Here is a 16,341-nt window from a genome sequence, read left to right as displayed (position 1 = left end):
ACTGATTAGTGAAGTGAGGCCACACCTGAAATATTGTGTGCAATTTTGGTCTCCTTTTCTGAGGAAGGATATTTTTGCTCTCAAAGGTTTGCCAGGCTGATTCCAGAGATGGCAGGACTGATGTATGAGGAGAGATTGACCAGGTTAGGATTGTTTTCGCTGGAGTTCAGACGAATGAGGGGGATCTCATAGAGACTTATAAAATTCTAACAGGACTAGACAGGGTCGATGCAGGGAGGATGTTCCCGATGTTGGCGGAGTCCAGAACCAGGGTCACAGTCTGAGGATTCAGGGTAAACCATTTAGGGCGGAGATGAGGAGACATTTCTTCACCCAGAGTGGTGAGCCTGTGGAATTCATCACCACGGGAAGTAGTTGATGCCAAAACATTGAATGTATTCAAGAAGCAGCTGGATACAGCACTTGGGGCGAATGGGATCAAAGGTTATGGGAAAAAGCAGGATTAGACTATTAAGTTGGATGATTAGCTACGATCGTAATGAATGGCGGAGCAGGCTCAAAGGACCAAATGGCCTCCTCCTGCTTCTATCTTCCATGTTTCTATAAGTCAAGTGGCAGAATGGCCGACTCCTATTCCTTCCTATGTAATAACAACATAATGTAACATATATTTACAATAAATGTTTTGTCAAACATAATTGAGACCATAAAATATTTATTCTTTGGCGATGTCTTTGACATTACAGTTGGTCTACTAACACATCGAAAGAAGCTTCATGTGGAACTTGACTTGCTGCCACAGGCATACCAGAATTTTTGGCATCATACCTGATTTATTGTGATCTTGTCAACTAAATTTGAACTATGGATCAGTAGAAAAGCTTGCCATGTGGAACATAAAGTACAATTAAAACAACATGCACTCGATATCTGGGTAGAAGGTGAATTGCTACACATGAAAGTTTCATTTCTCTAATCCTCACGATAATATATTACTAATCTTTTAATCAACATAGCCAAATTTATGTCTAATAATTATTTATACCTCCAATGGATGAAAAGACTATGATCTGATTAGGCAACCTTAAATCTGTCTAAAACCAATTATAATGTGGGAGCAAGTTTAGTTGGAATCTCGGTGGGTGGGGGAAGGAAATTGTCCAGACAGCTTGTCCATGTGTGAGACTCTGGGAGTTGATTGGTGGTTGTAGTTTTCACAAGTTTTCTTGAGCAAGCAGTGAAGACACCCATCTAAAATAGTCACTGGGCTATGAGTGCAATTTTAACACATCAGATTGAATGAGAAAAGGCCAATGAGATTTCCTGCTAGGTTATCCCGGTAGTGTAGCAAATTGGGACAAGAAGATACACTATAATTGTGAATTTTTATTTATCTTTCTTGTACGGCCAGAAGAAGGATTGCTCCACTTCACCCCACAATGAAAGCTGAAGCCTCCCTTAATGTGGACTCGACCCCTACCTTCCAATCGTCAGACCCTCCAGGGATCACCCTGGGAGCCAATCTCAGTGTCTAGGCCATGCAGTTTTCTATCATCTGCCACCAAATTCTTGTCCAGAAGAGTTAGGAAGGATTTAAATGAGGTCTGATAATAAATAAGGCCCAGTAAAATATACTGGGCTTCATTTCTGGAGTCGTGGGTATGTTTCCCACTGATGCCCAGTGAAAACTGGTCTGGAATTAAATGGTGTCATGTTTTGTGGTTGATTGAAATAACCACTCATTTATACACAAATACTGGAGCTGACATCAGGTGTATTTCTCAGATCTCACCATGTGCTGCAGAGCGATACATTCTTAGTTCGGTTCACGGACTGAAGTGCAATAGTGAGTGATGTGACGTCCTGGATATTTATGTATAAATGCATGTAACAATATAATTCCTAACTCTTTTCCAACAATATAATAATTAAAGAAAATAATGCTTCTCAAAATAACGTTTTCTCAAAACCATTATTCTCAGTATCAATTAGGTGGTAGGGTGTGGTGTTTCCATCGAATGGATTTGGTTGTCATTGCTCTCAGTGTTGAGTTGGAACGCTGGACTGGGAGCGCTCTGTGTGCTGCTTCTGGTTTTGTAGCAGTTGTGCTTGACGTTGCTGACATGTCACTTGTTAATGATGTTGTTGATGTTGCATCACTTCTTGATGATGTTGTCTCACTCGTCAGTGATGTTGCTGGTGTTATTGATGACACTTTCTGTTTTCCCAGCTCAGATCTGGGTAGAATATTGACTCTCTTTCTTCTCATCCGCTTGTCATTCTTGATGATGTAAGACTTTGGAGTCTCTGCTTCACCAACAACTTTTGCTGGGTTCCAGATTCTCAGAATTGGATCCTGTACGTCCTACCAACAACTCAGGCAGGATTTTAACATGCCTGTTGAAGTGTTGACTACCTACTACCTGTGCCTCAGTAAGTTGTTGTTATACAGGCCTGTAGCGCCCTGAGGCAGCTCCCTGAGACAGCTCCACAATGGCTGTCCCCATGAGGGAACATATTACAAACGCCAACCTGCACTGTCCCTTTTCTCTGAGCCCGTTCCCTTCCCATCCTCCTTGGCAGCACTGTGCCTTTCCCAATGTGTTTTATGCGTGGCTGACTATCAGTTAGCCAGCTAGCACGAAGTAATGTTCTGGGCCCGATCATGACTGGCAGCGAGTTTCGTGCCTGCTTCTGAGTCCACTGTGCACTTGACAGACAAAAGAATCAGGCAAATGTCTTTAATAATAGCTTCTAACTTCTTCCCTATGACAGATGTTAAGGTAACTGGTGTGTAGTTTCCTGCTTTCTGTCTCCCGACCTCTTTGAATAAGTTTGATCCATATGCAGGACATTTCCTTCTGTGTGTGACTCATGTGGTTGTTCACAGCTCCAGCACATCTTTTTCTCTGTCTGGTTTGAATTATTTTGTTCCTGTTTCACTGCATCAACCCTTTTCCTCGTCTTGGCGGAAGCCAAGCATCTTCAACTGTCTACTCGTGGCTTAATATGCTCTGGCACTGTTAGCATCTGGCAATATTATGAGCTCATCCTTTTCTATCAGAGCATTTGGTACACCAGGGTGTGCAGAGTCCCAGATGAGCTGGTCTGCCAGCATTTCAGCCATTTCTCTGAATTTGCACTTGCTGATTACATTTCTCAATCTCATTGAGCAATTATCAACAGGCTCACCTGATTCCTGCCTCAGACTTTGAAATTCATATTGATGGAACTGATGCCTTGACTTTGGCCGGAGATGTGCGCTAAACTTCTCAAAAAAATGGGTTTTTAGTATCATCTTCACTCACACCCAACTGTTGAAAAGATCAAATTATTTTTCTCCTGACCACAGGAGGATGTAGCTGACCCTTTCCTTTTCACTAATACTTTTTTAAAAACTCGAATTTCAATCTGCACTTTTGTTTAAACTTCTCAACTGTCCTCACGACATAATCAGCCTTATAATTCATCATGAGCTGAAGCTGAGTGTTCATTGCTGCGTGGGAGGCCATTTGTTTTTGCACAATTTACTCATTTTTTTTCTCTTTCTAATTCGAGTTGATTTTTCACAATTTAATTCCCCATTTATTTATTTACAATGCTTGGGTTTTACTCTCAGACACCTGCTGCCACCATGTTATATCTTGTGGTTTCTAGAAATTCGAAAGAATCATACTTTTAGACGCAAATGCAGTAGCTGACACCCAGTGTCCTTCTCAGGCCTCAACATGTGTTGGCGAATGATATATTTGCTGAAAACATCCATCCTTGCTCGCTGCTGGGATTCTCCAGTGCCGCTGAAAATGAATGGAGTTCTGGATGGAAGGTCAAATTCTCCATTCTCACTTGCAGCGGGGCAGGTACGAATGAGATCGGAGAATCCACGCATTGTTACTTTGGTATGCAGTCTGGTGCAGAAGTGACTGATGTGACCTTCTGGATAACTTATCTGTTAATGCACATACCAGTGTGGTTTCTAACTCTTTTCTAATAAAATACCCTCCTGTTTGTTCACTTAAGCTTAAAGGCAGATAATTATTCTTAAGTTAAGTTCAGCATGTTTTTCCCTATGAATACAAAAGTGTTTGTAAAAATAAAGGAGTAAATATTCCAGTCCCGCCTAACATGGGAATCATCACAGGTGGAACGGACGATTTGATGGACCATTTAAAGATCCGTTGTCCTCAGGCAGGAATTTCTGGTCTTAGGGTGGATGTGACTGGAAAATTCCACCCATTGATCTAGCCCTTTTCATGACCTATCTTGCATTGATCTAGCCATTTTCATGACCTTTGCATGACCCAAGGCGCTTTACAGCCGGTTGAGTATTTTTGAAGTGTTGTGAGAGAGAACACATGACTGTTAATTAGCATACAGCAAGGTCTTACAAACAGCAATCTGGGCTTTTTGTGGATGTTGATTGAGGGATAATTATTGCTCAGGTCACCACTGTTCTTCAAAATTGTGCCATTGGAGCTTTTATCGCTATCTAAGAGCACAGGTGGGGGTTGGCGGGGGGAGGGGGGAGTGTTGTCTTTGGTTGAATATCTGAAAGATGGTATCTCAGGCAGTAGCACATTCCCTCAGTACTGCGCTGGGGTGGTAACGTAGATTTTTATGTTCATGTCTCTGCGTGAGACTTGAACCCACAACTTTCAAACTCAGAAGAAAGATTGCTGCCCACTGATCCACAGCTGACACCAGAGTGTTTAAAAGGCTAAGTAGATAAAGAAAAGGAAGAACTACATTTATCCAGAACAACAATTATGTAGTGCCTTCTACCCAAAGACTCAATTCTGGTTCACTTCTGAGAGCAGAACGTACGGAGCATGTCCAAATCAAACTGGCCAAGACGCAGAAAGATGCAGTCAATTTTATGATCGGCTGTAGGGAATTATAAAACTGAAATTTCACAGTCAGAAACCAAGACTATGGAAACGGGATATGGAGAAAGATGTAGTAGCAGGGAAGGGAGAGGACATGACAGGACAGGACTTAAACATGAGAATTTGAAATCTGAGGCATTGTGGGGAGACTCAGGAGCCGATATTAATCAGTGAGTACAGGGTTGATAGAATATGGAGAGCAGAGTATTGTATGATCTGATGTTTCAGGAGAATAAGAAGCCAGCCAGGAGATTATTTGAATAATTCAGTCAGGTGGTAACAAAGGTTGTTTTAGTGACAGATGGGCTGAAATACTCAAGTGCACCCCTGGGTAATTAATTTAAAATAAATTATTTGAACTTATATAGATCTGTAATGAAATTATTTGTGGAATATTACTTAGAGTTTTAGGTACCTCTCCTCCAAAAGTACATTTATGCAGCAGCGCAAGTCATGATTCAAATGTGATGAGGTTAGTCTTACAGAAGAGATTTTTTCCACTTAGAAAGGAAACTAGAACTAGAGGGCACAGCCTCAAAATAAAGGGGGGTCAGTTTAGGACAGAGTTGAGGAGGAACTTCTTCTCTCAGAGGGTGGTGAATCTCTGGAATTCTCTGCCCACTGAAGTGGTGGAGGCTACCTCGTTGAATATGTTTAAATCACGGATAGATGGATTCCTGATCGGTAAGGGAATTAGGGGTTATGGGGATCAGGCGGGCAAGTGGAACTGATCCACTTCAGATCAGCCATGATCTTATTGAATGGCGGGGCAGGCTCGAGGGGCTAGATGGCCTACCCCTGCTCCTATTTCTTATGTTCTTATGTTCTTTTCATAGAGAAAAGAAGGCTGATAGGGAATGTTTGGGAATGTAAATTATATTCCAGCCAAAAAGGTAGCTTCCATAAGCAGACTGATTCTGTGAACCAAAATCTGCAGCGATTTTATATGTCGCAATTGCTTTAACAGACCATGGGAGTAATAATTGCTCCTTAACTGTAGTAATATGTACCAAACAAAAACTTGGGGTGCAATTTTACCGGCCATTCACACCATGCTCCTACTGCAGCGAGGTCGGAAAATTTGGCACCTAGCCAAATCTCCAATCACTGCAGCGGGATGGGTAAATCCCACTGACGTGAACAGCCGTAAGATTCCGGCAGTGGTATGTGACAGAGCTCTTCAGTCTATTCGAAACGTGTTACACAATCAGACCATCACATTCAGGTTTAAACTAATGGTCTCCTTAATTTACAGAAAGAGAGAAGGATGACAAATTACTAATGTTGCAAATACATACAGAAACATTAAACATAGGCTCAGTTCACAAGACATTCAGATATCCCTTGTGGAATGTATCTTGTGCACAACCCTATCTCTGTATGTGAAGGGGGTGAGGAGGAGATAGGGGCAGTGAAGATGGTGTAATGTCGTAGGCTGGGAAAACGTTGATATAAATGAATATGGGGTGTTTGACCAAACTCTGTTCCCAGTTAAGAGCTGCATGCCTGGGAGTAGACATCAGCTATTCAGGTGCATGTTTCTCACAACATTATAAAGAAAATTGCACAGCGTTCACTTAGAATCATAGAATCCCTACAGATTCTATGATCCTATGATTCAGAGGCCATTCAGCCCATCGAGTCTGCACCAACTCTCCGACAGAGCATCCCACCCAGACCCAACCCCCCCCCCCCCCCGGTCCTATCATCCTAACCCCACGTATTTAACCCACTAATTCCCATAACCTATACATCTTTAGAGTGTGGGAGGAAACCAGAGTATTCGGAGGGAGGCCACGCAGACATGGGGAGAATGTGCAAACTCCACACAGACTTGATGAGGAAGGAGCTACACCTCGAGCAGGAGTTGGTTAATTTACACCTCTATTTTGGAATTTTGTGTCTTTATCTTTGACATGAAAGGAGCGTTGCTAGGAGATGCATGGGATGAGGTAGAATTGAATTCCTGAAGGGCCCCAGGAAGTGCATCCTTGAAGGCTAAATGGTCTTTTCTTCCTCGATGCTTTTTGATCTTAGATGCATCATTATTATCCCTTATGATGTTTTCTGATTTAATATATATATTTCCCTTGAATCCAACTTTGTATGATTTCCCCATCAGCTTAGAACATGGATTTCCTTGGTATTTGATGGGTGTGATGTAATTCAACGCTACGTTAAAATACTGACAAATGGTAGTAATGATCTTTCTCTTCTCACCCCAATGGACCTGCTGAGATTCGTTCCCACGGTTTTGAAGTTGTAGACTTCTCAGTTGGGTTCAGTGCTTCTGTTATTTTTGGACAGTTTTACTGGACAGGGTTCGTATTGCATATTTTGACCACGATGTGAACTGCCTCTTTGGGCTAAAGTGTTCCCTCTGGTGGCTGAGATTGGGAAGTGCAATGATGTGTGTTTAGTGAGACTGAGAAAATGGTGAGGCTGCTACTTTGTTGTCTGGTTGGAGAACAGGAGTCCCCTGATTCAGTGGTTCTCATAGTGTGGCCTGGGGACCAGTGGATGTTCATGAGGGTCCCCAAGTGATCCATGGGCTGGCCCAAAATGCAGGGCACTGACACACAACGCCATGGGTGAGGCCATATGAAACAGCTGGTCAAAACCCTCATCCCCACCATTCATATAACATCTCACAGACCAATTCTTGTGTGTACAACATGAGACAGACTAACACCTGGACTGAGTCAGTTGTCTTATGAGGAAAGGTATCTGCTGGAATTTAGAGGAATAAGAGCTGACTTGACTGAGACATTTAAAAGCCTGAATGGTCTCGCCATGGTGGATGTGGAGAGAATGTTTTCTCCTGTGGCAGAATCAGTTTAGAAATAAAGAGTCGCCAATTAAAATAGAGATGAGGCACTTTTATTTTTCTCAGTGGGTCTTGAGCCTTTGCAACTCTATTCCTGAAAAAGTATTGGAAGCAGGGTCTCTATAAGACAGAGGTGGATAGATTCTTGGTAAGCCAGAGGTGATAGGTTATCGGGAGAAGGTGGGATGCAGATTTGAGATTGCTATTAAATCAGCCATGATCTTATTAAATGGTGGAGCAGGCTTGAGGGGCTGAATGGCCTACTCCTGCTCTTTGTTCAACAGTTCATATGTACCTATGATCATAAGCATGAGGAATAACAATGTCAGCTCTGAAGAAGAGTCAGATTGGATTTGAAACGTTAGCTCTGTTTCTCTCACCTCAGATGCTGCCAGACCTGCTGAGTTTTTTCCAGGATTTCCTGTTTTTATTTCAGTGGTATTAACCTTTACAGTAGCAATGTAGTTTTACATGGAAGATTTGTTGCTGATTTGTTTTGATTAATATGGATGTATGATTAGTTTATCAGAAGATGATCATGGTGTACTTTTCATGAGACATATTAGACAGATGCAAACGAACATGCTCTCTTGTAGTATAATGTTTGCAATATGAAACCATCTTGTCTTCTGTTTTTGGACAGAATTAATAATTTATAATATGTAAGTAAAATAAAATGTTTGACATAAATATAATACATTTGGTAATGAAAAAGCAGGAATGTTTATAGTTTTCATAATTTCCTGTTAATTCTGATGAGTTGTTTTGCATTGGCATCCAAAGTGGGTGGGATAGGATTGGAAGGTGGTTTGCAGGGTTTTTGCCCTGCCTAAGTTGTACATGGACAAAAAAGTTGGAGAACCACTGTTCTAATATTTTTTAAAGTATGCAAATTTGCTTTCAGTTAGTGCGAAGTTTCACACCATTGTTGTTATTGTAAGGTCAATCCCACACTTCCAAAGCGAGTGCTCACAGCCAGAATATAGTGAGAAATTGTGAATGCATGTCTCAAGGTGTTCTTGCCCTATTAACTTAATGGATATTTGGGCAGCTGGAGGTACCTTAAGCCTCTTCCGGGGGTGGGGGTGGGGGTGGGAAAGGCAATATGACATCTTCCCCCTACCCATACTACGGATCCAAAGAAATGCAGGCACTGGATTTCAGAGGGTAGAAAAGGGAGTCTGCCCATTGACCCTGGAACTTATTTTGGAGTCAATGCCAAAGGTTACCAATGGGCCAAGTTTCAGGGATTGTAGGCTTGTGAATCATCTGGGCCCTTGTAACAAAATTCTACATCGGTTTCACTTTCACTGAAGTATGTTCCTGGCTACTTCACAAGAAGAACTGTGTAAACACTAACATTTAAATAATTATTTTCTCCCACAGAGCATTTCATGACTTTTGGAGCCCCAGGAACTTCAGGTATGTCTTGGTTATTGATCATTAATTATACAACTTGTGGTCATTAAGGTCAGAGACTCACCTAAAAGCATATTCACCTTCTATTTTAGATTAAGTGTTCACTGAGGAACTCATTGGTGATGGTTTGTTTCGCCACAACTGTCTCCATGACTTTACTGTTACTTTTAAATGCATTTGACTTAGGGTTGCACTTAATGTGCTTCTATGTGGTGTATCTGTTGGATCATGAAAGGGGAATGAGTCTGCACCAGCTATAAATTGTAACATTTATATATATATATATATATATATATGTATAAATCTGGTCACTGTTAGACTAATGATGGCTAAAGCACTATCCACAGTCTATTGGTGAGCAGGAAAGCTATACTGCTGGCCAACTGCAATGTCATAGCCTCCAGCCATGTAGAATCATAGAAACCCTACAGTGCAGAAAGAGGCCATTTGGCCCATCGAGTCTGCACCGATCACAATCCCACCCAGGCCCTACTCCCATACCCCTGCATATTTTCCCTCTAACCTACGCATCTCAGGACACTAAGGGGCAATTTTAGCATGGCCAATCAACCTAACCCACACATCTTTGGACTGTGGGAGGAAACCGGAGCACCCAGAGGAAACCCACGCAGACACGAGGAGAATGTGCAAACTCCATACAGACAGTGACCCAAGCTGGGAATCGAACCCAGGTCCCTGGAGCTGTGAAGCAGCAGTGCTAACCACTGTGCTACCGTGCCGCCCTAGGACTTCCTCTTCTTCAGGTGGGCTTCCCACCTGTGAAGGCAGAAGTAGCAACTTGTCCCATTTACATTTCATATCTTTTGAATATAGCATCGCTGCTTCTCTTGAACTTTATCTTCCTACTTCTCTCTCTCTGCTTAGATTTTGCATTGCACTTGATTTTCCCGCCTGTGCTTTTTCTTTGCACTGATCAGTTGCCTTCAGACTTGTTTCTATTCTTTCTTTCAACCCCTCTTGAAAGCATTGACTCACACTGGGGTTCAGAAGCAATTTGGTGATATCTCCCATTAGACAGTGGGGGTGCAATGGGCTACCTGGCTGGGGCAGACATCGCTATTTACCCTGGTACCATACGCACTTTCCAGCGTAAATCACTTAATGACAATCGAAAGCAGGAACTCTGGTACTGTTCCCACCACACACACACACCTAGTACTGTCAGGTCAGTCTCTTTCCAGTCCATTCAATGTCAGAGCCAAATGCTTTAGTGGATACAGCTCCTCTGTGTTTAAAGATGCACAAATTATAAAACTGCATTTATAGACCTGGATTGTCCCATTTTGTTTGCTAGGTATTAATAAACATGTTCTGCTGTCACTCCCATGTTCTAATTGCTTCTTATCTCTTGTATAGAATGAGGTTTTCAACATGTAATATTGAGTATATCAGGCCAGATACTAAATGTAACAAAATGATACAGTATTTTTCGCGATTTCATAGAGCGCTTTTTACGATACTGAAGTGACTAGTGCTCTGTGTGGTAGAATTCTGTTCTTTAAGTTGTGCAATATTTATAATAGTTATATTCCCAGTGTTTTTCTTCTGCTCATCTGTGACGCTGTCTTACAAAATCATTCCTTTGTTCTTTTTCAGAAAGCACAGCTGTTCAAAAGCATGTTTCATTTTCTGTGGGTCTAACCAAAAAACCTTTCGTAGGTAACGCAGGGATAATCCGATTCAACAAAGTTCTAGTTAATGACGGCCACCATTACAATCCCAATACAGGTAAGAGGTCTTTCAGAGATTTGATTTTGTGTTTGCATCCTTGTATTAAGAGCTGACGGGTCTGATGGTTTGTATGACTCTCTGACATTGTCCCAAAGTCATTGCCTCAGCAAAATGCCCTATTTTTGTTTTCCGTGTACTTCTGAACTCTGCAAATAGACAAATCTTGTTAAAATTAATTTCACTTGTTCATCTCAATGGCTTGAAGACTTCTCTGATACTCTCCTTAAAGCGTGCTTTGCCTTCTATCTGATGCTGATAATTCACAGAATCATAGAATCCCTACAGTACAGGAGGCCATTCAGCCCATCGAGTCCGTACTGACCACAATCCCGCCCAGGCCCTATTCCCGTAACCCTCATTTTTACCCTGCCAATTCATCTGACGCCAGGATCAATTTAACATGGCCAATCAACCTAACCCACACATCTTTGGACTGTGGGAGGAAACCCACGCAGATACAGGGAGAACATGCAAACTGCACACAGACAATGACCCAAGGCTGGAATTGAACCTGGGTCCCTGGCACCGTGAGGCAGCAGTGCTAATCGCTGTGCCACCATGCCGCCCAGTCACTATATCAACAGCTGTGAAGCTTTAATACAAAAGAGTCATACAGTGCAGAAGTGGCCATTTGGCCCATCAAGTCTGCACCAACAAAACTACACTAAATCTACACTAATCACACTTTCCAGCACTTGGCCCATAGACCTTGACTGTTGGCATTTCAAGCTCATCCATGTACGTTTTAAAGGTTGTGAGGTTTCCCGCCTCTACTACCTCCCAGGCAGTGCATTCCAGACCCCCACCACTTCTAAGTGAAAAACAATTCCTTCAATCTCCTGTAAACCTCCTGCCCCTTACCTTAAAATTAAGCCCCCTTGTTATTGGCCCTTCAACTAAGGGGAAAAGCTGCTTCCTATCCACCCTGTCCAAATCCCTCATAATCTTATACATCTCAATCACGTCCCCCCTCAGCCTTCTCTGCTCTAAAGAAAACACAGTAAGAAGTTTAACAACACCAGGTTAAAGTCCAACAGGTTTATTTGGTAGCAAAAGCCACACAAGCCACAGTGTGGCTTTTGCTACCAAATAAACCTGTTGGACTTTAACCTGGTGTTGTTAAACTTCTTACTGTGTTTACCCCAGTCCAACGCCGGCATCTCCACATCATGACTACTAAAGAAAACAACCTGAGCCTATCCAGCTTCGCTTCATTGCTCAAATGCTCATCCTGGCAACATCCTGGTCAATTTTCTTTGCACCCTCCCCAGTGCAATCACATCTTTCCTGTAGTGAGGTGACCAGAATTACACACAGTCCTCCAGTTGTGGCCTAACCAAAGTTTTGTACGGATCCACATGACGTCCCTCCTCTTTTTATCAGTGTTACAACTGATAAAGGCAGGTGTCCCTTATGCCTTCTTAACTACTCTATTAACCTGTTCTACCGCCTTTAGAGGTATGTGGGTAAGCATCTCCAGATCCTTCTGTTTCTCTGAGCTTCCTGGTGTCCTGCCATTTGTTGAGCACTCCTTTGTCTTGTCGTTCCTTCCAAAGTGCATCAGCTCGCACTTTTCAGGGTTAAATTCCATTTGCCACTGATCTGCCCATCTGACCCCAACCTGCCTATATCTTCCTGCAATCTAAGACTTTCTTCCTCACTATTAACCACCATGCCAATCTTTGTGTCATCCGCAAACTTATTTATCATTTCCCCCTCACATTCTCATCTATATCCTTTATATATATCACAAATAATAAGGGACCCAGCACTGAACCTTGTAGTACATCATTGGACACTGGTCTCCAGTCACACAAACAGTCCTCAACCACCACCATTGTTTCTCACCACTAAGCCAGTTTTGACTCCATCTTACCAAGTTATCCTGGATCCCGTGTGCTTTTACGTTCCTGATCAGTATCCCATGTGGGACCTTGTCAAAGACCTCGCTGAAATCCATATAAACTACATCAACTGTCCTTAGAGGAGGCGATGGCCTAGTGGTATTATTGCTAGACTATTAATTCAGAAACTCAGCTGATGCTCGGGGGAACCCGGGTTCGAATCCCGCCACAGTAGGTAGTGGAATTTGAATTTGATTAAATAAATATCTGGAATTAAGAATCTACTGATGACCATGAAACATTGTCAATTATCGGAAAAACCCATCAGGTTCACTAATGTCATTTAGGGAAGGAAATCTGCCATCCATAACTGGTCTGGTCTACATGTGACTCCAGAGCCACAGCAATGTGGCTGACTCTCAACTGCCCTCCAACGCCAACTAGGGATGGGCAATAAATGCTGGCCAGCCAGTGACGACCATGTCCCATGAATGAATTTTTAAAAACTACCCTCGTCTACACACTCCTCGAAAAATTTAATCAATTTTGTTAACATGACCTCCCTCTGAAAAAGTGAGAAAAAAACTCTTGGAGAGATTTCATACAGGAGCCAGCAGCACACTGAGCTCTTGAAAATAATCTTTGAACTACATGGATTTTAAGCAATGACTTACTAAACCACAGGTGCCCTGAGAAGTATGGCAAGGAATACTGGTACCCAGATACACTCAGAAGTCAGTATTTTCACTCCGTGTTTTTTTTTAAAACACAAAATCAGAGCACTTGGGCAGTGTATTTTATTTTATGTAGTAAATGTAGAAATTCACCATGTTTATCACTTGCTGTAACACCACAGTAATGATAGCCCGTGGTGATGAGACTCACAGGTAGACATTGTGCCTTCTCACGTCTGTTATAGGATCACACATAAAGATTGACTGCACCCAGGGAACTGGAAGAAAACTGCCTGGTAGTAGGGAACAAGCAACGAATGTTACAATGCACAAACAGATATCTTGAAAAAGTACAAAATCAGTTTGCAATTGAACTAACAAAAGCACAATATATACCTTCAGGCTGTAGATGGAGGATATAGCACAGTGGTTAGCACTGCTGCCTCACAGTGCCAGGGACCTGGGTTCGATTCCCGGCTTGGGTCACTGTCTGGGTGGAGTTTGCACATTCTCCCCATGTCTGCGTGGGTTTCCTCTGGGTGCTCTGGTTTCCTCCCACAGTCCAAATATGTGCAGATTAAGTTGATTGGCTATGCAGAATTGATCCTAGTGTCAGGGGGATTAGCAGGGTAAATATGAGGGGTTACGGGAATAGGCTCTGGGTGGGATTGTGTTCAGTGCAGACTCAATAGGCCAAATGGCATCCTTCTGCACTGTAGGAATTCTTTGATACATTGGGATAGATCTTGACTTGGTGCGATAATATAAAACAGTTACGAAAGCAGAAAATGTAGGAAAGACTCAGCAGATCTAGCAGATTCTGTGGAGAAAGAAATAGTTAATAGTCGGAATTCTTCGGCCGTTCAAGCCCCACCACTGCTGCCAGTGAAGGTGGAGATATTGGTGCTCAGCCAATTCTCCGTTCACTGCAGGGAGCAGAGAATCCTGCCGGCATCAACGGCCAGAGAATCCCACCCACTGTTTCAGATCTTGGACCTTTCACCACACTAGAAATTAGAGTCATTTTCAAGAAAGTAATGAGGCAGAGAAAAGAGGGAAGTTGAGAACAAAAAGGAATGTTGGTGTTTCTAGCGTTTTATGGTTTTATTTTGGATTTCTAGCAGCTGTAGCGCATTACATTTGTTTTGCAGCGTTACAAAACAGGTGATAGTGAGTTGGCAGCCTGTTTTAATCTCTCCGCATTCTTATTTCCTTGAAGCCAAACTGGGAGAGATGTAAAACTACAGACTCACCATCACCTATGTTACACTGTCAAAAAGTTAAGATGCATCTCATTGGTTGGGGAAAGCAATCACTTCAGTTTTAACAGTGATGTAGTATCTTAGTATGAATTTCAAAAGACCATAGATTCAGAGAAATATGAACCAGTTTCTGATCATGGATTGTGTTCTTTAATTACCTTCCTTTATTTCAGGTGTATTTACAGCTCCTTTCGAGGGACAGTATCTCATCACTGCGGTCCTTGCTCCTCAGAGGAATGAGCACATTGAAGCTATACTTTCAGTTTCTAATCAAAGCGTCATACAGATGGACACTTCCGGTTATCGAATAGAACTGCTAGAATCTCAAAGACCCTTATTGGGAAGGCAGATCTGTGGAGGTGTTGGAGTCTTCAATCTGATCGTCAACCTCAAAGCTGAAGATGAAGTGAGCGTCATAGTGATCGATGGTAAACTGGTTGACACTGATGAGATGTACTCAACCTTCAGTGGGACTCTTCTATATGAAACATCCTCTCAGAGCTAGCCAATTAGAAGAACGTTGGTCAACCAGAATATTAAAATACACTGATCTTGAGGGAATTGAGATGTGAAGAGGATGTAGATTTTCCTGAATTTCTGGGGGGACTCATTGTCGAAGGAAATACTTCTATTTTATAAAGTACCGACTCAACTTTGCTAAAGACAGATTGCACCAAGCTAGAATTCTGGATGAGTCTCAATGTGATTTATGATATTACTAGTTTGGAGCTCAATATATTGGTTCTTTTAAAGAGATATATTTCAGAGAAGGTGAATGAAATTAATCTTTTCACTTGGCTGTTGCCACAAATTTCTTTTAATTCCAATCACTGGATTTATAACTAACCAAAAAGAAAGGCTTACTTTTACTTTTTAAATATTGCTTTTCCACTTATTTTGTTGGCAACTTTTACCAATAGTCAGTATAATTACAGGCTATTCAGTGTTTTACAGGTAATGCCAATAAAAGTCTGAAGATAGATTGATGTGTAATACCCATAATCTTAATAAAGTTAAGGCAATCTACATGCATGATGATGCACAGAGGTGGCAGAGTTCGATTTTTAAAATTTCTTTCATTCATCTGGATGGTTCTTTTAGTATTTTCAATCATATGATAGGTGAATGTCTGGTCTTAATTTGGCAGATAGGAATAATTTTCACATTTGTCACTGTATATAATACTCAAAATGGGTGTCCGTTTAAATCACCACTGAGAAATGTATAATTATTTAAATATTAACCAGATTGCAGCGTACATTTTAGAGAAGTCTGCCCTTGAATTGTAATTTAAATTGTGATGTTTTTGCTATGCTGTTTTATCTACCAGATTGCTCACCTAGTAGCAGCTTTCTTGGTAGAGAAGGTAGATCAGACGAGGTAGATCAGAAAGACATCAACCAAATAAAACTGCATCTTAGTTCTAGAGGTAGGGGAAATAAATGAAAATGATAACTTATGACCTTCAGTACTTCCTTTCCTTCTCTTGCCAGTTCTGAGTGTGCATTTAGTATTTTAAATAATGCAAGGGTAATGGTACAAGCAGTCACCTTAGCCTTTTCAACTTGCAAAAAGCCAGGCAAGCAGGGACTAATTATTTTGTATATCATATGCAACAATATCAATACCAAGAGTATGAATATTGCTTATAATTTTGAGATACACAGCACAGGGAAAATCTTCCCTCATGGTTTCTTACAAGCGTCACGGTATTGT

At 41.8% G+C, this 16,341-nt stretch overlaps 1 protein-coding gene across 2 annotated transcripts in view; it reads left to right on the top strand.

Annotated features, from left to right (window-relative positions):
• LOC144495720 (EMILIN-2-like) overlaps positions 1 to 15,499 on the top strand; it is a 54,440-nt gene extending 38,941 nt beyond the window's left edge. Inside the window, exons 6-8 of one of the 2 annotated variants that reach the window (XM_078216070.1) lie at positions 9,061 to 9,096; positions 10,711 to 10,842; positions 14,799 to 15,499. In XM_078216070.1, coding sequence (XP_078072196.1) covers positions 9,061 to 9,096; positions 10,711 to 10,842; positions 14,799 to 15,130 — 500 coding nt within the window. In that variant the 3' untranslated portion in view covers positions 15,131 to 15,499. The remainder of the gene's footprint in view (positions 1 to 9,060; positions 9,097 to 10,710; positions 10,843 to 14,798) is intronic. The other variant, XM_078216071.1, reaches the window with a different exon arrangement.
• Positions 15,500 to 16,341: the final 842 nt, after the last annotated feature.

The sequence above is a fragment of the Mustelus asterias genome, chromosome 7 (genome assembly GCF_964213995.1).
Source record: "Mustelus asterias chromosome 7, sMusAst1.hap1.1, whole genome shotgun sequence".
In the NCBI taxonomy this organism is placed as follows: Eukaryota; Metazoa; Chordata; class Chondrichthyes; order Carcharhiniformes; family Triakidae; genus Mustelus; species Mustelus asterias.
The sequence above is the reverse complement of the archived record's forward strand: the minus strand, read 5'-3'. Positions and strand labels throughout refer to the sequence as shown.